We start from the raw sequence: 24,537 nt of genomic DNA, 5'->3' as shown, positions 1-24,537 counted from the left end.
GGTAGTGTTAGACTAGTTAAAGCTATTTCAAGATAAGACACATTTAAAACTTCTTGTTTGATCGGTCAGTTACAACTTCTTGGTTACACTCAGAACAAGTCATTATATTCATCTCTTCCAGAGAAATTACACTCATTTCTGCCGTTTACAGAACATTTGCTGTGGCAGATGACAAATCTGCTACTTTTAAAATTTTTTGTAGAGATGGAGTTTCACTGTGTTGCCCAGGCTAGTCTCAAGAATATAACTCAGAATAATATTATTTTCCACATGCATTAGGAATCACCAGAGTTTTAGAGATATTAGGTGAACGTTATTTTGCGCAGCCAAGTAAGTTTGAGAAACACTTTTTATCTTAAATCATTCTCGGAGATGTACATTATAAATTAGCATAGTAAAGACTCAGAGAAGCCTGCATTAAGAAAAAAATTAATTTAGCTTCAAACTCAGCATTTCTCAAGCATATTTAACCATGGAACTTTGTATTCATGAAATACCTATTAACACTGCAGAATAACTAGAAATATGGTTTACAGTTTCTAAATATTCTAACTCAGAATACTATTACTTTGGATGTGAATGCTTTTTAAAATTACTTCTATTTTTATTTATATAATGTTAAGTAAATAAATATATACTTTATAATCATTCTTTACCAGTGCTGCTGCTTAAGACAGTCAGCAAAACTAAGTTATACTGTCTTCAAAAGGACATACATTGTAGTCCTTAAATTAACAATAAGAATTACTCTTAATTTTCTGTCATATCTTTCTGCTTAACTCCATAGTCATAGTTCTCTACAGGTAAACTAAAGCTTCTACTCAATGATTCAGAAAATTTACCTGTAGGTAGTAAGTGTATGGTGGTCTGAGATGGTCCACTTGTTGGCACCCCAGATGGCTGAAGAGGTGGTGCTGGTTGTATGGGTTGCAGTGGTCGTGACACAGGCTGAGAAGAACTCATGGTTGATACAGGAGTGTGATTTAGCTTTTTGGGGTCTGTTAGTTAAAAGTGAAATATTATGACCGACAAGAAAAAAAATTAGGAAATACAAGTCTTTCCTCTATGGACAAATTTTACTTTTGCTTGTCACTTGGGTGTCACATTTACCTCTAAGAGAACAATTTATTTCCATTTTACTTATCTGTATTTTTGCTGATTTGAAAACTGAGTTAAGAGCATATGTAATTCGTTGGTGGTTCTATCACAGATTCTAATTCACATTTACAGAAATTCAGAAATAATCTTACTTGTAAATTCAATACAATATGCCAACTAGAATAATTCATTACTTGCATAATGTATAATCTACATACCTATAGAAACAATACTCTTCAAGACAAATATCTATAAAATGATGAGTTTTTGCTGTGATCTTGAATTTCTATTACAACAATTATTTAGGTTCTTTGATAACCGATGGTTGCTTATCATCACTATATAGTCTTTAAAAAAGACAAAGAATGACTAATCTCAAAAAAGGTCTTCAACAGCCTATAAAATAAATATTTGCATCTCAGAAAAAACTCTTAAATAAAACAGGAAACCACCCAAAAGTCCTTCTATCCAAAATAATCCCCATCAATTTCTGTCCCATACAATTCCACACTACATGTAAATAAAACCCAAGGCGTTAACGATGGATACTTTAATGCCATTAGAAAACAGTGTACTTTAGGAATGTGAGAATTTGAGACAGACTCAAAGGTGGGGCAACAGAGAGACCCCATGAGGCATGGATGCTAGGGAAACGGTGAGAGCACTGAAAACAAACTTTTAGGACTTTACTTTTTAATCCAGAATTAAGCCTACCTGTGTCCTCTCAAAAACCTGTATTTATCTTTTTCTTTAGGGATCCATTATAATAGTCATGGCTGTCTATTAAAAATTAGTGAAAGCAATAGAGATAATTTGAAACTTTTAAAGAATAATCATACTGGCTTGAGTTCAACCCAGATGAAGGATGGCATACATTTCTCAATTCAGTTTTAAATAACAAAATCAACTTTACTGCCATATAATCAATTGTATAGCTATTTAACTTTTGTTTTCCTAAGCTCAACTAGACTGATTCCCCAAAATATTACTTTTAAAATATTTGGGTTTTTAAAAAAGTAATGTCTTTAAGATAATAGTAAGTAATTCAGCACATTTTTACTATATTTTCCACGTGCAATTATCACCAGAGTTTTATAGATATGTAGCTGAATGTTATTTTGCACAGCCAAGTGAGTTTGAGAAACACTTTATATCTTAAATCATTCTTAGAGATTTACATTATAAATCAGCATAGTAAAGGCTCAGAGAAGTCTGCATTAATAAAAAAACAATTTAACTTTAAACTCAGCATTTCCCAAGCATATTTAACCATAGAACTTTGTATTCATGAAACACCTATTAACACTGCAGAATAACTAGGAATATGGTTTACAGTTTCTAACTATTCTAACTCAGAATATTATTATTTTGGATGTGAATGCTTTTTAAAATTACTTCTATTTTTATTTATATAATGCTAGATAAAAGAAACTAATTCAAATGACCAAAATTAAATGTATACATACATATACAGTATCTACACTGAAACAGAGAGAGAAAAATAACATTTAATGTAGAGACAGAAGAGTTGGATTTTATTTCCAAGACCCTTACTGAGTCTGAATTGTTTTCTCTAAGGCTAACAAGTTTCCTCAAGTCTAAAATGAGTATTACAGGATTTTTTGCAAGGATCAAGTGAAATAAGAGATACAAAAACAGAGGTACTCCAAAAATTACAATATTCTCTTAATTGCTGTTTTCCTCTACGGATTGTTCATACTTATTTAAGAGTTGATTCTATTTTAATTTTTTTTTTTTTTTTTTTTGAGATAGGGTCTCATTCTGTCACCCAGGCTGGAATACAGCAGCATAAACACAGCTCACGGCAGCCTCAACCTCCCAGACTCAAGTTATCTTCTTGCCTCAGCCTCCCATGTAGCTGGGACCACAGACACACGCCATCACACCCAGCTGATTCTTAAATTTTTGGTAGAGATGGGGTTTCACTGTGTTGCCCAGGCTGGTCTCAAACTCCTGGCCTCTTGCCTTGATCCTCCTGCCTTGGCCTCCCAAAGCACTGGGATTACAGGTGTGAAACACTGCACCTGGCCAAATTTTAAAATTCTAATATAGAAACTTCCATTACAAAAAGAACACAAATAAACCAAGCATAATGCTGTAAACATCTGTCTTCATAGAATATTGTACTGTATTAAAACAAAAAAAAATGGTATCAAAACCAGGCCCAATTCCAAATTACTATTGAAGTACCTTGTGAAGCTCCACTCTCTTCATCATCCATTGTGAGATCAATGACACCACCTGAATCACTGCCAGTGGCTTTTCCACTCTGAAAAACAAAGCTTCTACATTTTACAAAGAAAACTCTGGCAGATATACATGTTAAAAAATGAAATGATAAGTGAGGTAAAATGAGACTAATGAGTAACCTGGTTCAATCGGGACCCCTAAAAGGCTGTACCTGAATAAAGAGAGTTTGTCTGACAAATGCCCCAGGATACTCACGCATTAAACATCCACTATATGAAATACAATTTTCAAAAGAAATTCAAGACGTTATCTTTAAAAAATTAGGCTATCTGTTGCACACAGCAAATAAGATTAAATACAAACACTATTCATTTTGTGACATTTAAAATGTTTATCAGTACTACTCTAAATTATCAATATTAATCCACCACAACACCAAAGGCAATCATTCAAGCTAGAATTGGGTTATAGAAAATAATCTAAATTTTTTTGCCCTAAAAAAACGGTATGGTATACTATGAAATCATACGGTTTGCTATGCTAGTAAATGCACAGCCAAGTTGACCAGTAACCCATCATCCAAAATCATGAGAAATACTAGGATTGTAAGAAAAACCTTTAAAAGCCACATGATAGCAACTGAAAAGGAAGGTAAGACAGTATAAACCTAAAGAGCCAGGACTCTGAAGTCAGAAAGATTGAGTGTGTCTTACAGTTCTAACTTACTAGTTACCTGATTCAGATGGGTAATTATCTCAATTTCCAATATTTGAATATTGAGGCTATTGTGAGGATTAATCCAAATGTGTATATACGGTGCTTAATGCCATATATGATACAGGACAACTGTTTAATAACTGATAATCACAATTTACTTTGATATATTATACTGAGATCAATTCCAAATGATAAAGGTTTTCATCTGCAAAACTCAAATTGAGAAATTAAAGAAAATAATGCCTTGACTTTATAATATCCAGGCCCAATCCCAAGATAATAATGCAATTCTAATTCTTATAAATCTTTCTACAATAATGATTTCACAGAAAATGGGTTATTTACAAACACCAAAAATCTATAAAATCCCAAACTAAAAGATCCCCAAAATCACCAACAAATGTAAAATAATGTTTCACTACAACATATTATCATTAAGGTCCAGAGCTTTGAAAAGTGGAACTTAGGACAAAAAATAAGTCAACACAAACTGACTCTAAGCAGAGATTAGATTCAGCAGATAAAGACTTGAAAGTAGCTATTAATATGTTTAAAGCCAGGAGTAGTGGCTCACACCTGTAATCCCAACACTTCGGGTGGCTAAGGCAGGCAGATCATGAGGTCAGGAGTTCGAGACCAGCCTGGCCAACATAGTGAAACCCCACCTCTACTAAAAATACAAAAATTAGCCAGACGTGGTGGCGGGTGGCTATAGTTCCAGCTACTCGGGAGGCTGAGGCAGGAGAATCACTTGAACCTGGGAGGCGGAGGTTGCAGTGAGCCGAGATTGCACCACTGTACTCCAGCCTAGGTGGCAGAGCAAGACTCCATCTCAAAAAAAAAAAAAAAAAAATTCAAAGAGTTAAATATAATAACAATGAATGCACAAATAGGACATCTCTAAAGAGAAAAAGAAACAAAAAAACAGAAATAATAGAGCTGAAAAAATAATTACTAAAATAAAAATTAGCTATGTAGGCATAAAAGCAGATTGGAGGGGGCAGGAAAAACTCAAACAAAATTGATGCTAGATCAACAGAAATTTTCTAGTCCATAGGACACAAAGAAGAACAGAAGAAAATATGAAAAATGCCTGAAACTTGTGCAATAAGAAACAGTTCAGCAAAACACTAAATGAGAAGAAACAAAGATCTAAAGAAAAAATGGAATAATAACCAAAAACTTCCCCAATTTGGTGGAAAACATTAATTTACAAATCCAAGAGGTTCAATGAACCTCAAGCAGAAGAAACATTAAGAAATCTATACACATCATAGTCCAAATACTGAAAACTAATAATGAAAAATTTTGAAAGTAAACAGAACAAATTACATATTATGTAGGAGCAAAGAGTAACTGCTGACTATCGGTCAGAAACTATGGAAGCAAGACGACACTGGAACAATATATTCAAATTGCTGATGATTAAGAAAAGAAACCCTTTAAGAATTGTATATCCAATGACACTCTCCTTGAAAAAACGAGACAAAAGATACAAAAGTACATTTTTTAGATATTAAAAAACCAAGAGAATACATCACTAGCAGATCTACACTGTAAAGATGAGCTTAAGGACATTCTTCAGTTTGAAAGGAAATACCAACTTGGATCATGGGAAGAAGAGGACCAGAAAAGGTAAACATAAGGATAAATATTAAAGACTATATCTCTTTTCTGTTCTTAACTTCTTTAAAATTCTGTAAGGCAACAATTAAAAACAATGTATTTAGAGCTCTACAACATGCAGATTAAAAACAATGTAGTATATGTGCAATATATGTGAAAACATGAACGTGATATTTAAGGAAAGCAACCTCATTAAGGAGGTAAATGTACACATACAATTGCAAGGTTCCTATAATTAAGATTCAGATACATACTTAAACTCTAGAACAAACCCTAAAATACACACACACACATAAACACACACACACACACACACACACACAGAGAGAGAGATAGAGAGAGTGCTAAAAAGCTAACAGAGGAATTAAGACAGAATGTTTTAAAAAAAAAACTGATACAAAATGAAGCAGCAAAGAAGGTACACAGAAACCAACAAAAAAAGAAAACAGATGAAACAAATAGAAAACAAATAGCAAAATAGCAGAACTAAGCACAATCCTATCAAAACTTATATTAACTATAAACAGTCTAAAAACTCCTATCAAAGTGTAGAGATTATCAAATGGGATAACACAACAACAAATCAAGAAATATGATTTTTTTTTCTCTTGCGGATTCACTTTAAATACAAAGACACAGACTGAAAGTAAAAAGCTGAAAAAAGTAACATACAAACAGTAAGCATAAAAATGCTGCTGTAATTATGTTAGTATCAAAAACAGAGACAAAGAGGGAAATTTTACAATGATAAAAGTATGGCAAGATTACAAATTATGCATTATAAAAAATAAAATGTAATACAGGGTCAAAATCTATGAAGCAAAACTGATAAAATTAAAGGAAGAAATAGATTCACAATCATACCACTCTTAGTAATAGATAAAACCACTACAGCAAAAGGCAATAATCAGTAAACATACAAATAATCCAAATTACACTATTAACCATGCCATATTGACATTTATAAAACATTACACCCAACAGCAGAATACATATTCTTTTCAAGTGTAATGGTACATTCACTAAGATATATACCATAGATGGAACTTTATAACACATATCTAATTTGTGTAAAAGCAACAAAGTCATACAGAGGATATCTTCTAAATCCAATAGCATTAAATGAAAAATCAATAATAAAAAATTTGCAAAATCCCCAAATACTATGAAATTAAACAAATTACTAACTAAACAACCCAGGACCCAAAAGGAAATGACAAGGAACCTACATGAAATAAAAATGCAACACATGAAAATTTATGGAATGTAGCCAAAGCAGTGCTCAGAGGAAAATGTGTATCATTAAATGCTTATATAGATCGAGAAGATCTACAAGCAATGATCTAATGATAAATTATGTTTATTGATCATAAACTGACAGATACAATTTATCTATTATCATATACTACAAGTAGTTTCCCGAATAGACTTTTTTGACAAATAAAATTGGTAATTACTTCAATAACTATTAAGTACATTTATAAGATAGTCATGATAGCTAGCACTACTCCTATTAGACTCTGTGCTAAATGCTTTACATGCATTAACACATTTACCCTTCCTAATATTTCTATGTGGTAAGTACTAGCACTAGCTCTATTTCATAGGTGAAAAGTCGAAGGTGTTCAATAACTTAACATAGCACCCACCCACTATTAAGTGACAAGCTTCAGGTTGTCTGACTGTAGACCTTATTATTTCTATGCCACCAGGTGGAAATGAACAAACACAGACATGTGATACACATACATGTGATACATATATCTTTACATTTTTTCCTGACAAAACATGTCTGAGAAATCTAATCAGAGACACGTTTATATCTGTTTTTACACATATTACTGAAACTTTCAGTTTGAAATCATTAAAAAATTATATCAAATAGTTTTTAACACTAGAAATTTTATTAAAAAGTTAGCTAATCATGTGCCATTTTCCAAAATGAATAGTCTCAATAAGCAAACACTAAGAAAATTTCAAGAGAGCAAACATACTGGCTTTGTAGCCTTTTTTTGTAATGAAACAAGAATATACCTGAAAAGCACACTTCAGCAAATGTGAAGAAAGAGTTAACACAGAAGAGCTGGTTGTTCATTCCTTGCACATCTCTCCAAGGGAACTTGGAACCATAATTGAGACTTGGTTAGTTATCAGGAATGTTGCCCTTGGAAGGTCATGTTAACGATTAATTCTCTTATATATACTCTGAACAGTGAACTGTGCCATACTGTGTTCATCAGGATTGCTTTGCATAAATATGAAGATTGATGATGTATACTTGGGTTTCGTTGTTGGGATCCTCAGTTTCCAATGTCATGGCCATACAGAAAAATGTCACTATGTGACCAGACCTCCAAAAAACCTCAGACCCTGAGACTCAGTCAGGATTCTCTGGGAAAAGACTCTTGGCACACGTCTCTAAGGTTAATAAGCCAGAGAAAAAACAAATTCTGTGCGATCCCAGACAGACGACTTGGAAGTCTTTGCCTGATCTCTCTGAACTTCAACTCTGCACATTTTTTTCCCTGTTGCTCTTGCTCTACACCTTTTGTTGTGACAAATCATAATGGTGAGTATAACCTACTACTGGGTCTTATGAAATCCTTCTAGCAAATCAGCAAACTTAAAGGTGATCTTGAGTCCTTCAAAACAACAATTACAGATAGCAATGCTATTTTATAACTTACATTGATAATTTGAATAAATTTGCTTTTCAGGATGTAAAACTAATAATTCATTATATAAATGATATATAGTAATAAAATATACAATAATAAATTATGTGCAATATGTTAATAAATAGTTATTTGGGGATCTCAGATAAATCTTCATTTAACAACTACAAGAGAATATTTTACATATTTCATCATTTGCTAATTAACTACAGCTGAACAACAAGCATTTCCACACTAGACATCCAAGTTTCTCTCTCTTTTTTTTTTTTTTTTTGAGACAGAGTTTCATTCTGTCACCCAGGCTGGAATGCAGTGGCATTATCTTGGCTCACTGCAACCTCCTCCTGCCAGGTTCAAGTGATCCTCCTGTCTCAGCCTCCCAAGAGATTACAAGCATGCACCACCACCCTCAGCTAATTTTTGTAATTTTAGTAGAGACATGTTGGCCAGCCTGGTCTCGAATTCCTGGCCTCAAGTGATCTGCCCGTCTTGGCCTCCCAAAGTGCTAGGATTACAGGCATAAGCCACTGTGCCTGGCCTTAGACATCCAGATTTCTGCTGATCTAAATAGCCTTAAAAGTGTTAAGAAAGTACAACTAAGTAGGTTTGGGATAGAAAAATGAAGTTAGCCAATTGTACTTACAATGTGACAATTCAAAGAATCACAGGCTACCTGTTTCACACTAGTTTCTATCTGCTAGAAAGTTGCACATTGGGGTAGAAAGATAACAAGAATTTCTTAGTCAACAGTGGAACATTAATAAAGGTATTCATCACAATGACAAAAATGATATTTGTTTCAAAAAATTCTGGCTGGCAAGCATAACTTCATAACTGAAAGCACATATATACTTCCATCATGGTTTCTTATTACACAATAAAACTCCTGTAATTGTATTTATTCTTCATATACATAATTGACACTGATTCAAAGCTGAAACTTTGTTATTTTTGATAAGGCACTGCTTCAGCAGGTTGGCTGCTCAAACTGCTTGTATGCATTTTTTTATACTCAGATATTAAATTCCTCTTCCTTGAAGCCAAATAAAATATCTATTGAGAGCTTAACATTAAGTTGTACTATTGCTTTGCTTTCTGATGAAGTCAATTCCTGTTTCAAGTGTTTTTTTTTTTTTTTTTTTTTTTTTAAGTTTCTTCTTTTTTATAGAGACGGAGTCTCACTTTGTTGCCGAGGCTGGTTTCGAACTCCTGGGCTCAAGTGATCCTCCTGTCTCCGCCTCCCAAAGTGCTGGGATTATAGACGTGAGCCACCATGCCCCACCTCAAGTGTCTTATATTATATCCATTTTAATTTCACTTATATATTTATGATGTTACATATATTATTTATTTATTTATTTTTTGGAGATGGGATGGAGTTTCATTCTTTCACCCACACTGCAGTGAAGTGGTATGATCTCAGCTCACTGCAACCTCCGCCCTCCTGGGTTCAAGCAATTCTCCTGCCTTAGCCTCCCAAGTAGCTGGGATTACAGGGACCTGCCACCACGCCAGGCTAATTTTTGTCTTTTTAGTAGAGACGGGGTTTCCCCATGTTGGCCAGGCTGGTCTCAAACTCCTGACCTCAGGTGATCATCTGCCCGCCTTGGCCTCCCAAAGTGCTAGGATTACAGGCGTGAGACACCATGCCCAGCTACATATACTATATTTCAGCAAAATACTCTATACAATAGAGTTCAATACAACTTTCTGCAATGATGAAAACAGTCTATATCTGTGTGGTCCAATACGCTAGCCACCAGCCATTTGTAGCTACTGAACCTTGAAATGGCGGTTATTTTGACTGAGGAACTAAATTTGTAATTTAATTTAAATAGCTACATGTGACTAGTGGCTTTCATATTAGATATCACAGCTCTAGAAGAACCACCATTTATAAAATGACAAAAAACAGCCATCATAATGTCCATTTTCCTTTCCTTGAAAATATTACTTTAAAAAAAAAAAAACTCACTGAGGGAAGTAGAGATGTTCATAAATCCTTTGTTTAAAGTTTAACTAGACTTCCTATAAATGTCACTAAGTATCACTGAATATATCAGCATTTTCTATACGTCTTCTAGAAAGTATCTCAATCTTATAATTTTACATGAAAACACAGTTATAATCCACAAGACATGCTGAGAAACAATCACAACTTTGATCTCTAATACTGCACACAAAAACTGCTAACACTTGTAAGAAGATAAGATATTTTTAATAGCTTTTATTTGATCTATAAACTATGGTGTATATCTAGGTTGGTCAAAATCCATTGTTTTTAAGGAAAATAGTCACATTTAAAGATCAAAAAAGTTTTAAAAATCTTGTCAGTTTTTCATGCCTGACATGCTCAAAGATTTTTGTTCTTCTAGGAATATAGGAGCTTCTTGAAATGATTCAAAGGAAGTGAAGAAAATAAAACTATCAGCAACCTAACCACTATGAATTGATTATACCTAAAGCAATAAAGAACAAGGAAGAATACTGTTAATACAGGAAAGAAGTAGTTACTCTATTATTGGGTGGTTAAGATTTAATAGGAAAAAGTACAAAGACTGGCAAAGTGCTAATAAACAAGCAGACAGACAAAAAATTCTTCCTCAAAAGGTATTCTGATTACCTTTGAGGAAATTAAAATGGTGGTAGGGGTAGAGAGTGGTACAAGTGAGGGTAAACCAGTGAAACACTCTTAAAAAAGATGTACCAGGAAGAAATTACATGTGTTTTCTTTTTGCAGACAATCTTTACAGAATGTAAAGGCAAATGACTGGACTGTCAATTGTACTAATCAAATCATTCAGTTAATAAACTATTACCTCTAAGAGAACTGATATGTAAAAACAAAACAAGACAAAACAAAAAATCTCAATTCTTGTCAAATATTACAGAGAAGTTATGAGACAATGTTTGGACAGTTATAAAAAACAGACAAAGAACAATTTTCATTCAATCAAAGAATGATGAAAATTCATTTTCCTGTAGACCATAATTAGGATTTTACTTTGAAGAAGGAAAAATCTTACCTGTGATGTGCTATCAGCTGCTTTCTTACTGACAGAAGCATCTATTGTTTTGTTTGTCTGGTTTTCTGAAAAGTAAAAAAAAAAGCCATTTTTAAAAACATCTACAAAATGTAAAAAGTTAAGTTGCTTTATATAAAACTGGACATATTGTTTTCTCCAACTATTTTTCTGTCAACATGTCACATATGTAAATAAAAACTCAAACTCACAGATCACTGCTATAGTATCTTTCAGAAGGGGAAATTCACAATACTGATTTAAAAAAACTTTCCACTGGCCCAGCAATTTTAACTCTAAGCAGTATCTCATGGAAATAATTTAAGATACACAAAACTTAAATGTGCTACCATGAGGAAATAGTTAAACAAAATATAATTCCTGCATACTATGTCCCTTTGGAGAAAAAAATTTAATATGTCAAAAATGTTTCCAATAAATTCGGTAGAAACAGTTGCAGTAAATCCAAGAAAATACACATGTATATTTCTCAGTAGTTCAATCATCCATGATTTTTCTTTCTCTGTTCATTTTTCAATTAACTTGTAATGATTTTGCAGTTAAAAAATAATGTTACTTCCAGAACAGCACAGAAAATAAACAAAGCATATTTTGTCCCAATTTCTAATGAGAGGAAAAGAGAGAATGCATTAAATTTCATCAAAGGTTTTATGCACCTATTGAGATTATTTAGGGTTTCCTGTTTGGTAATACGGGGTTTTTAAATGTTGAAACAGCCCATCCTTTCTTTCTGGAGATAAAATCCTCTTGGTCAAAGTATGGCATTCCTTTCATTTGTAAGTCTTCAGAATGCATACAGAGTAAACAATTTACGTTTAAAAAAATACAGGAGATTTAACTACCTATGTATTTCCATATGTACATATATAAATCTGTATGTCTAAAAAATCAAGTTGGGTTAATATTCACCTGTTAAAAGAGAAGTATTCTAGGGTACAGAAGTAAAAAGGATGCCCTTTGATTTCTCCTACCTTGTCTGAATTACTTTCTTTTTGTAAGAAAAATATTAATATATTATCTATTTATTTAAAAATATATTCAAATTACTTCATTTATTACAAATGAGCATCTGTTTGGGACTATGAAGTTCCTGAAAGACTAACAAAACTAATTCTAGGTTACTGATGTTACATAGTGGAGTATTAAGATAAACTAGGTGATATTACCAAAATATCAGTGATTTACTACCAATGGTTTTTATATACGATGTTAAAATACATTCATTTGGATTTGAAACACTTTCATCTTCAACTCAAAACAAGATAACTTTACATAAAAAGTAAATGAGGAAGCCTCACTTTTGTGTTTTTATTTTTTAATTCTTCATTTATTTTTTTCTTTTTGAGAGAGTCTTGCTCTGTCACCCAGACTGGAGTGCAGTGGCACGATCTTGGCTCACTGCAACCTCCATCTCCCAGGTTCAAGTGATTCTCATGTCTCAGGCTCCTGAGTAGCTGGGACTACCAGTGAGTGCCACCATGCCTGGCTAATTTTTGTTTTAGTAGAGACCTGCTTTCACCATGCTGGCCAGGATGGTCTCGATCTTCTGGCCTCAAGTGATCCACCTGCCTCACCCTCCCAAAGTGCTGGGATTATAGGCATGAGCCAACATACCTGGCCTCATTTTTACTTTTTGTCATAATATTTTCATATAAGAAAATTCCTAAAGATGCAAGAAAGATTTAGACTGCTTAATAAAATGTTACATACACATTTCTTTGTTACCCAGCATGATTCTCTCTTAGACCTAATTGCCTTAGAGCTATAAGTTAATTATTCACGGAACTGTAATAATATTCCTTATTCTAGATTCTCAACTAACATCTCCCTTGCCCATTATTACACAATTTTTCCCTTGATTCTTAATGTAATGTCTTATAGCTCCATTGCATTGCTTTTGCTTTCTTCTGTAAGATCTACTTTGGATGACTTCTGGATATAAATATAACTCCATCTATCAAGGCAACAAAACTGGTCAGGATGTAAAATAAGAAATTATAGCTTAAAATCCTTCTATCATATGGAATACATCTCCATAAAAATAAAAATAAAAGTAAATAAAATTAAAAAGTACTTTACAGGAGTTAAACTGGCAGTATCCCTTAGTAGCTCTGGATAATTGTATGAACATAAAAAAGGCAAATACTTCATTCATTTAATTCTATCCTTGAAGAAATGAAGAAATAATTGCTGTGTTTAAACTCTTACTTGTTTTCGTTTCTGAGACAGGGTCCTTCCTCTGTTGCCCAGGTTGGAGTGCAGTGGCACGACCATGGCTCACTGCAGCCTTGACCTCCTGGGTTCAAGCAATCCTCCTCCTTCGGCCTCCTGGGTAGCTGGGACTGCAGGCATGTGTCACCATGCCAAACTAATTTTTTATTTTTTGTACATATGGGGGTCTCGCTATATTGCAAGGCTGGTCTCGAGCTCCTGAGCTCAAGCCATCCTCCTGCCTCAGCCTACCAAAGTGTTGGTATTACAGGCATAAGCCACCATGCCCAGCCAACTCTAGTTTTACATAGTCTTAGAACAAGATGTTTAATGTAATTTGAAAGTGTACCTTGTACATGGATTGCATATAACTTCCCCCAAAATCTGTTCTTTCTTTAATGTCTAGTTTAGTAAATGTAACAACATTCAAAAATGTCTTAGAAAGCTGAGTCATCTTTGAGTTCTCCATTTTTTCCACACATCTAAACTTTTATTAATAAATTACCAAGTACTGCCAATGCTACCTCTTAAATAACGTTTAAATCTTTTTCATACCACCATCTCTCATCTCGTACACTACAAGAGCCTCCAGTCTCCTAATTGGTCTTCCTAACACTATTCTTATCCCTTCCAAACCATTCTCCATACTGTAACCAGGGTTCATGGATGTCACATTACCCTCTATACCCCCTACAAAAACCCTTTAACCCTATTTCCCCCATTCTTCTGTTCATTACTTCATACCTTTCCAGATTTCCCATGTTCTCTTTTGTCCTCTCACAAAAACCTGCAAATCCTAACACTCATCACATTTATAATTAATTCGCTATTTAATGATTACATTCCCTATTTGATTGTAAGCTTGGTGAGATCATAGTGACTATTTTATACATTTCTGTGTATCTAAAGAACCTCAGATAATATAGGCATTCATTACTTTGTGAATGAATGAAATCAGCTATAGTTTGAGCTTTAAATTTCTAAGCCCTTAGGAGGACATTTACCTCACTATAAACAGAAACACAGATTTAAAATCCATGAGGATATACTTAACTATAATAAAATACATACAAATGCATGAACATATAGCATATGTTCTTATTAAGCAAATATAATACCCACATAAGTATAGAGCTTAGAAAATTTTAATTATATAACCTAATTTATCTATCAAACTACTAAATGTAATAGAGATGTACTGAAGTTCGGCTTCAGTTTAGGTTTTGGGAATCCTAAAAAGCCAAATGCTTACTTTAACATCATTTATGTCACTGCTGAAATTATACTTGATCAAAGAACATATTATAAGTAATAAAGTCAGAACTGAAGAATAAGCAAGTTCATAAGATCTCATTTTAGTTAGCATTATGAAAAAAATACAAACAAAGCTTGTCATTCACATTTATTCATTATCAAATGTAGGTAAGCATTCTAAATGGAACTTGAAGATCTTGATATAATTACATATTAAAAATATATAAATGTGTTAAATAAATATATGTGTTAAAATATGTAATTTTATGTTTAGAAATAATTGTACATTATCTTAGAATGCTACACCAATTAATGATTGTGAAAACTTACTTTTATATAAAAAAATTAAGAATAGTCAAATGAAACAGACTGACATGCATTACTAATAGTGTACATCAACTAGATAATTTGGGGAATATACCCTTTCTATAAAAACTGTAAGAGAACAGAATAATGAAATTATAATTCTGACACTTTTAGAAGTGTTTGGAGTACGAGCATGACATTAAACAAATACTCTTAAATTATTTCTTTTCAAGTCATGGTTTTTCAGGAAAAGTTCTCTATTTAAGAATATATCTCATCTCATGACCATGAAATTAAAACAATGTCAACTTTGCCTCAAAATTTCATAAGGAGGAAAACCCAAAATCACATAAAACAATGTCCATCACTAAATCATCTGGCATTAAAAAATACTAAGAACTAAAAGAAAAAGAAGTTACAGAAAAATGAAATATCACCCAAAAATCTTGTATGTCCACTGACCTCAGTTAAAAGTAAGCATCTCTTTTAGTGTTGTAAACATGAAAGAATATCCAAAAAATAATGTGGTAGCAGATAATACTAACAAACATTTGCCCCTGTACTATGCAAACATTTAAATTGTAAATACTATAAATAATAATTACACTTTCATATAAAACATTAGTTTATTCTTATAAATATGATAAGAGTGATATCCAGCTTCAATCCAACATTAATTTTGATCTGCCACTCATTTACTTTCTTAACAACTCTGAAATACCGTCATTGTTTTATATGAGAAAACACTTAAGGAGTAACTACACTAGTAATGACTATATGACAAAAACTAAGGCTTGTACATCTCACTTATAAAAGTAATTTTGTACTTTAGAATTTGTTTCCTACATTACATGGTCACTTACAACATCAATAAGAAAAACACTGTAGCAATTCTACTATACACATGATGCCTACCTACCCTTCCCTGCCTTTCCAAAAGTAGTGCGGATACATGTGAAGTCAGAAATGAAGAATAAGCAAGCTCAAGAATGCATACAAAACAAACTCGTTCCAGGAGCCAGTAAGACACAGAGTTTGGCAGATTTTAAACAGGTATAGTCAAGTTTTCCTTTTTGCAGTATTTCTAAGTAAAATACAAACCATCATATAATATGTCATATGGGAAAACGGAAAGGATAAAACAAGAAGGACTCAAACATTTTATAGTAAATGTGAAAGAAAATCTATTTTTAAGTTGTTCAAATTTGGAAGCTATGAATGAGTGCACAAAGGATTTTCCAAATGTGTAAGGAACATAAACGTGCCTTTTTTTCTTAAAAGCATATATTATGTAAATTTGATACTTTAAAATGTTTTAAACAGACATTGCTGGCAAATGTATCATAAAAGTAACTCATAATGCTTGCCACAAAGCCATAAATTCAAAATTCACCGAACTTAGGAAAATTACTAAAAGATAAAACACAGATACTAACTTCTAATTCAAAATAAACCCCCTCTCAAGCCCCATTTTAGCAACATCATTTCTCTGAGGTATCTAAAAAATTACTAAAAATAATCAAGAAAATTCTATTTATTTTGTCCTTCCAATAATGCTAGCCACTTAGAAAAAAAAAGTTCAATCGTTACAAGGCTATTAACATGCTTGCATTTCTAGCATTAAACCTACATGGTGACTTACCAATTCTTGGGGTGGTATTGCTGTTCTGTTCTGCAGGAGACGAAGTACTAAATGCAGAAATTGGAATTTTCATCTGTATAGGACCTCGATTATTTGATGGACTATAGAGTCCTGATGGGCCCACTGTGGGCAAAGAAGTCCTTGTGGCTTGTACAATAGAGTGTGCCGTTGGAACAGCCTGCACCGCAAGTGTTGTTCCCAATGGTGCAGCACTGGCAGTAGGGTTCCTTTGAATACTAGAACTGGGCACAGAAGGAACGTTGTTTGGTTTAGTGGGATTTGGCAAGGATGGCAAGGATACTGGATTTTTGGTAAGACCACTCACTGTAGGTGGGCTTTGCACAGAAATGAATTCAACGTTGCCAGATGGTTGATTAGTCACCAAAGTCCCTGGATGGCTCTGTAGAAGCTGAGGCTGGGAGGATACTGCAACAGGTACATGCAAAATCACTGGCAAAGGTTGTAAAGAGATTGTAGGTTGAGGATTTCCACTAGGCACCTGAGTAGTAGCAACTACAGTAGCTGTATTGGGTGCAGGAAGAACTGACGTTGCTGTGAGGGAACCCGAAGTCACTGGAGTCTGCAATTTAGGTTGACTACTGACAACTGTTGGAGGAGTGACAAGATTGGTTGAAGATACTATAGAAAGAAAACAGAATTCTCCGTTTAAATGGTTATATTAATTTATCAACTAAGAAAATATGACAGATACAAATTAAATACATTGCATTAGACTTAGCATAGACTAAATACATCGCAAAGACTGTAAAGTCTTTTATCATGAAATTTTTTCCAGATTCAAATTCCGAAATTTAATTTAGAATTAAATTCTTAGAAGAATTTTGCATGTAGGTTTAGTATATTACAAAAACAGCACATGATGGATGATTAATATGCAAGACTACTGAGTATCAAAATGGTCTCTGAAAATTACTATAATCACTTTAGAGTACCTAACTAGTAAACAAATAAAAAATACTAAAAAGTTACGTAAAAATATGTATTTTTGAAACTACATTAAAAACATTATAAATGCCTTAAAACACAAGTAATATATAAACTCAAATAGTAAATCTGAAGAGTCATGACCATTAATGAATAACAGGTAAGCTTACTCATTATATTTTATTATTTGAACCATGTCTGTATCTTTGGATCAAGTTTGACTGAATTCCTTGGGAGAGGAACTATTAGGGGGAGGTTCCCTCTACTGACATTGTATGATATGAAAAACAGCACTGAGTGAAGTTGACAGATGAATTAAGAAGAAATTAGGTAGCATATACAGAAGAACAGAGAAAATACAAATGCTGACAAATGCTGGTCACTACAGTTTTATAGCAATTTTCAACTACTTGTGTTTATTCTCATTGGAACAGGTTTAAAATACATGACCAAACTTCTTTCTCACTGATTTATACTCTTTCCAAAAATCACAGGTTCACTAGAGCAGCAGTTTCTCAAAGTGTGGTCCAGGGGGGTGCCTGAGGTTTTCTGAGACCCTTTTGGGGAGTTTGCAATGTCAAAACTATTTTCATAACAATGAGACATTATTTGACTTTTTAAATGAGCAGACATTTGCACCAATGGAGCAAAAGCAATGGTGAGTAAAACTTCTGATGCTTAGTACAAAAATCAAGGTAGTACAATGGACCAAACGTTGCTGCATTCTTCATCACATGCTTACAGTAAAAAACAAAGTCAGTTTTACTTAAGAATCCCCATGATACAGCAGTAAAAACTATTAACTTTATTATATCTCAACTTTTGAATAGCGGTTCTTTTCTTAATATTCCATGTGAAGGAATAGGCAGTACATATGAGACAACTACTGCGTGCCAAAGTAGGATAGTTAACTCAAGGAAAAATGCTTGTGCAATTGAGCTATAAACTAAACTAGCAATCTTTCCCACGAAAGATTATTTTTACTTGAAAGAATGACCTACAGACACACCGATGATTCACATGTGGGTATTTTGAAGATCTTTTCTTAGAAATAAACTAGGTAAGGCAGTCACTTCAAAGAAAAAAAGCCCAACTGTATTTATCAGTAATAATAACATTTGAGTTCTTAAGCAAAACAAAGAACATTAGAAAAAACTTTTATCTGTCATTGAAAGCATGACAGCTCCCTAAATCCTTAAAATGCTTCTCTGACTAGAACTGATAATAAAATCAGTAAATGTAATTTTTAAAAATAATATCAACAAAATGTGTCAATATTTGGAAGATTTGCATAACTTGGTGAATCGTTTTCAAATGATCAATGAATATTAGTAAAACTCCATGTGCAAGTACAAGATAGAGGAATTTTTTTTTTTTTTTTTTTTAAAGACAGGGTTTGCCTCTATCGCCCAGGATGGAGTACACTGGCGCAATCTTGGCTCATAGCAGCTTACACCTCCTGGGCTCATGTCATCTTTCCACCTCAGCCTCCCAAGTAGCTGGGACCACAGGTGTGCACCACCATGTCCGGCTACTTTTTGTATTTTTTGTAGAGACAAGTTTCACTATGTTGCCCTGCCCGGCCTGGAACTCCTGAGTTCAAGTGATCCACCTGCCTCGGGCCTCCCAAAGTGCGGGGATTACAGGCGTAAGGCACTACACTTGTCCAATAAATGGATTTTAATGGAGGAGTTAGAAAAGTTCTTTGGTGTGGTTTCAGATTATACTTCACAACCAACCTTAAAGAAACTACTACTGGACAGTATCAAAGAAGAATATCCACAATTATCTGTAAGGGCTAGCCCTTTTCCATCTATATATTTGTATAAGACTGGATTTCCTTCATATGCGTCAACCAAATCAACATTTTAAAACAGACTAAAAGCAGATACAGATATGAGTATACAGCTATCTTTAGCTGTCTTAATGTCTCAAAGTATTAAAGAGATACGTAAAAAATGTAAGAGAATAATGCTCTTTGTGCTGCTATTTTTAGGCTTGGAAAATACACTTAGTTTCATTTTAAAAAGTTTTTTATGTTAGACATGAGTTTACTATTACTTTATTTATTTTTATATTTATTATTTATTTATTTTTTTTTTTTTTGAGAGAAAGTCTCACTCTGTCGCCCAGGTTGGGGTGCAGTGGCGTGATCTCGGCTCACCGCACTCCACCTCCCGGGTTCAAGCGATTCTCCTGCCTCAGCCTCCTGAGTGGCTGGGATTACAGGCACCAGCCATCATGCCTGGCTAATTTTTGTATTTTGGTAGAGATGGGGTTTCACCATGTTGGCCAGGCTGGTCTCAAACTCCTGACCTCAAGTGATCTGCCTGCCTCAGCCTCTCAAAGTCCTGGGATTACAGGCGTGAGCCACCAAGCCCAGTCTACTTTTATTTTAAAAATATCTTTAAATTTCTGTTTAATTTCTACTTCATTTCAACTGAAAATAAACATCAACTGATGTAACCCACATAAATAAAAGTTCTGGGGTTCTTAATAATTTTTTAAGATTGTAAAGGGATCTAGAGACGAGAAAGTTTGTGAACTACTACAATAGAGATTTGAATATCTATACTGTATTTTCACATATACTTATCTACCACCCTAAATTTTTTTGTTTTAAGAGACAAGTGAATTTCACTATGTTGCCCAAGTTGACTCGAACTCCTGGGTTCAGGTAATCCTCCTCAGCCTCCCAAGTAGCTGAGACTATAGGCATGTGCCACCATGCCCAGTTTGATCCTGAATTTTTAACAAAATTTTTGTACTTAGACCAATGTGCCCAATTTCTTAATCCATTTCAACCTCAAAAGAATGTAAGAAAAGAGAACCAAAGCCTTTAATTCCTAAGAAAATGTATTTTGGTATTTTTAAAAAAAAGTTACCTGTATTCACAGGAGTTTGAAAGGATGGTGGTGCACTCTCGCTTACATTTCTTTTGGACTCCAGCATCTGTCTCACTGTGCCTGCATTTCTATGAAATATATATACACACAAATAGTCAACAGATATGCCACTCTGGGAAAACCAACTGATATCTAGAATAAGCAGTGGCCCATAGGGGAAAAAGGGTGGCTAGACTTGGGTTTCACAACCCTAAACTGCAAGCAAAAACAGTGAGGCATAGCTGGCACAAAGACTTCTAAATGCTGGGGTCTATGGCATTAGGGAAGAGTCTTAACTCTTGTATTCTAATGTCTGTTATCGGTACTTAACCTGAATACCAAAAGTAGGTCCTAATATGTACAAACATTAGTCTTTCTCACCCTTAACAGAAGCATTTCTCAATTACTCGAGAGAATACTATTTAAGACAAGTGGTTAAACAAATATATAGTGACCAAAGAATGCCTTACAATAAGTTAGCAAAAGTATTATTCACAGATGAACAATATAATGAAGCAGAAAAAGAAAATATACTAACCAAGTACACCACTTATTTCCACATAAATACCATGATTACACTGCAAGATTCTTCAACCAAATAAAGAAAATTAGAACTTTGTTCTGTTATTTAAAAACTAGACAGACTACAAATTCTCACCTGTAAGGCATGTTATTATTGCTGTTGACATCATTTACAGTTTTTCCTGGTGATACTGGTGGGTTGGGTGGATGCTGGGGGAGAAAAAAAATCAAGGTAAAAATAAAACTCAACACACAGGGAATCTTTAAAAAAAAATAAGACCTGTAGATGCCTGTCAATATATTATCTGTTAGTGCTCTAATACAATGGGAAACACTGCTAGCTGAGACAACAATTTGAATCTTGGCATTATCACTTGTTCATTGTATCTTAATAAATCATTCACTTTGCTGAAGGCAACTGCTTATCATTTGAGAGATTAATAAAATAATTCCTGCATCTCAGTGTTCTTATGAGGATTAAATTAAAAACACAAAAATGGCTCACATGCTGTAAGAGTTTAAAAACATTAACAATATAAATCTAAAGAATAACCAGACTCACTCATTTAACACATAACTAGTGAATGCCTACTATGTAGCAGGCATCATATTAGCACCAGCAGTTCAACAAGTAAGTGGTATCCAATGTCACAAATCAAAATTTTCAAACCAAAATTATTTTTAAGTTGTTTTTTAAAAAAATACTACCTACCACTGTGTGACTTAAATTATTTCATAAAACGTCACAAATCTAAGCTTCAGTAACAACTTATTTCAGCCTTTCTCCCCACAACCAGGGAATACAGAAATGGAATTATAACACCTACATATTAATTATCATTATTTAGGCCTCCGTCATTAATAACACTATCATCATTTATCTCTTAAAAGGAGGCCGGGTACAGTGGCTCACACCCATAATGCTAGCACGTTGGGAGGCTGAGACAGGCAAGGCTTGCTTGAGCTCAGGAGTTATAGACCAGCCTGGGCAATGTAGCGAAACCCCATCTCTAAAAATACATATATATGTGTAAAAATTAGCCAAGCGTGTTAATACACGCCTGTGGTCCCACCTCCTTGGGAGGCTAAGGTGGGAGGACAGCTTGAGCCGAGGAGGCAGAGGTTGCAGTGAGCTGAGATTGTGTTACTGCAATCCAGCCTGGGTGACACAGCCAGACCATGCCTCAAAAACAAACAAACAAAAAAAAAATGAGAAGAATAAAATATCTCTACTCAAGACTAAGTCAAGTGTAAGAATAACATATTAAACCAAAAGTAATAAATGCTTAGAATTACATTGAGCAGATGCCCTTAATCACTCTTCTTAACAACAAATACATCTTGCTACTTTTTATATGACACAACAATAATTTCAACCTTCTAGTATGACATTGCATTAGATATGTGTAGAGGGAAAAACAATAGAATTAAGATAATATGCTATAAAGGTATTTAAAATCTGGCTGTTAAGACAAACAAATGTAAAACAAGAGAAAAGCAAATTAAAATAACAGTGTAATGTGAATGTAAAAAGGTTAAAAAATAAGCTTTTAGGGAAAGGAATGCATCTTTAAGCATATCATTGAGGTTTTTTTTTGTTTTTTTTTTGAGATAGAGTCTCACTGTCACCCAGGCTGGAGTGCACCATCTTGGCTCACTGCAGCCTCCGCCTCCCAGGCTCAAGAGATTCTCGCGCCTCAGCCTCTGAGTAGCTGGGATTACAGGTGTCCGCCACCAGGCCCAGCTAATTTTTGTATTTTTAGTAGAGGTGGGGTTTCGCCATGTTGACCAGGCTGGTTTTGAACTCCTGACCTCAAGTGATCTGCTGTCCTCGGCCTCCCAAAGTGCTGGGATTACAGGCACGAGCTACTGTGCCTGGCCATCATTAAGTAATTACACTCAAAATGGTTAAAAGAATACTTCAGGAGAAAAACAAAAAAGAAGAATAAATGCATAGGGAATAAATAAAACAAATGATTTAGAACACAGGAGTCATTTGATGGAGGATTTTTAAAAACTGTGGTAGGATCAGCAACGTGTCAGAACAGGAAGTCCCCTCTGCTTCCCATATGGAGATGACTTAACAAGGTAAGCATCATATTGCCTGCATGAGATTTCCACAAACTAGTTGAGAGGATATGGCACAAGGCCAAAAAGAGGCACACTGGAACAGTTAGGAAAATATATTTACTCACTATACCCCATCAACCTCCCAACACAGCTTCTACATCAGAAAGGAAAGAGAAAGGTGGAGCTTGAATCTAACTGTTTAAGAAGATGCCCAATGCACTAGATTTTGTCTTACCCAAAATGGAGGACTAACCTGTAGTAAGAACTGTGACTATGGCACTTTGGATGCCTGTGAGTCTCAGAGACCAAAGGCAGGACCCTCAACTTGATAGAGCACCAGAGAAATTGCAGTAACACTGACAGACAGCAGGGGAAGCACTAATACAACAGCTTGCTAAAGTACCAGAGGCTGCTACAGCAAAGACAGGTACCAGAGGAAGCTTCAGAGTGGAGAGGCAAACCTCTTCAGATGGAAGAGTACAAGTAAAAGCCCAGAGAAGACACACAGCCAAAAAAAGGTGTTAGAGGCCCACAGACTCTCTAACAAGGCTGACTGGTGAAGCCCTTCCTGTGTACAAGAGTCCACAAAGACTGGGAGATGTGGCTGTTTTTTCAAATGCTAAAATTTCAACAAGCATACAAATAAACAGAGAAATATGGTCCAAATAAATAAAATAAACCTCAAAAAATCAACCCTAAAGTAACAGAGATCTATGAATTATCTGCCAATGAATTCAAAATAACTATCATTAAGATACTCAACGAGGTGAAAAAGACGACAGAAAACAGCAAAATCAGGAAAAGGGTGCATGAACAAAATGAGAATGTCAACAAAGAGAAACTGTAAAAACTTATCAAACAGAAATTATGAAGCTGAAAATGAACATTCACTGTAGGGAATCAAGAGCAGACCGGATCAAACAGAAAAATAAATCCACAATTTTGTAAACAGATCATTTGAAATTATCAAGTCAGAGGAGCAAAAAGAGAATGAAGAAAAGCTAAGAAAGTCTAAAGGACTTTTGGGACACCAATAGGCAAACCAATATACACATAAGGGAAGTAAAAGAAGACAGAGAGAAAGGGGCTGGGAACTCATTTAGATAAATAATTTGCTGAAAATGTCTGAAACTGGAAGAAGAAAATGGAGATGCAAATTCAAGAAGCCCAAAGACCTCCAACTATCCTTAACCCAAAAACATCTATACTGAGATACATTATAACCAAGCTGTCTGAATCACAGTAAATAATCTTGAAAGCAGTAAGAGAAAAGCAACTCATAACAATATACAAGGGAACTCCCATAAGATAACACGCAGATTTCTCAGCAG

General features: G+C 34.2%; 1 protein-coding gene across 12 annotated transcripts in view; it reads right to left on the bottom strand.

Moving 5' to 3' along the window:
* ATF7IP (activating transcription factor 7 interacting protein) overlaps positions 1 to 24,537 on the bottom strand; it is a 134,597-nt gene that overhangs the window by 23,819 nt on the left and 86,241 nt on the right. For all 12 annotated transcript variants that reach the window (XM_007967736.3, XM_007967732.3, XM_007967730.3 and 9 more), the window contains 6 exons: positions 21,273 to 21,346; positions 20,615 to 20,703; positions 16,785 to 17,423; positions 11,354 to 11,418; positions 3,310 to 3,388; positions 843 to 998 (listed from right to left, as the gene is read on the bottom strand). In XM_007967736.3, the coding sequence (XP_007965927.2) occupies positions 843 to 998; positions 3,310 to 3,388; positions 11,354 to 11,418; positions 16,785 to 17,423; positions 20,615 to 20,703; positions 21,273 to 21,346 (1,102 nt within the window). The remainder of the gene's footprint in view (positions 1 to 842; positions 999 to 3,309; positions 3,389 to 11,353; positions 11,419 to 16,784; positions 17,424 to 20,614; positions 20,704 to 21,272; positions 21,347 to 24,537) is intronic.

This window comes from Chlorocebus sabaeus, chromosome 11 (assembly GCF_047675955.1).
Source record: "Chlorocebus sabaeus isolate Y175 chromosome 11, mChlSab1.0.hap1, whole genome shotgun sequence".
Lineage (NCBI taxonomy): Eukaryota > Metazoa > Chordata > Mammalia > Primates > Cercopithecidae > Chlorocebus > Chlorocebus sabaeus.
The sequence above is the reverse complement of the archived record's forward strand: the minus strand, read 5'-3'. Positions and strand labels throughout refer to the sequence as shown.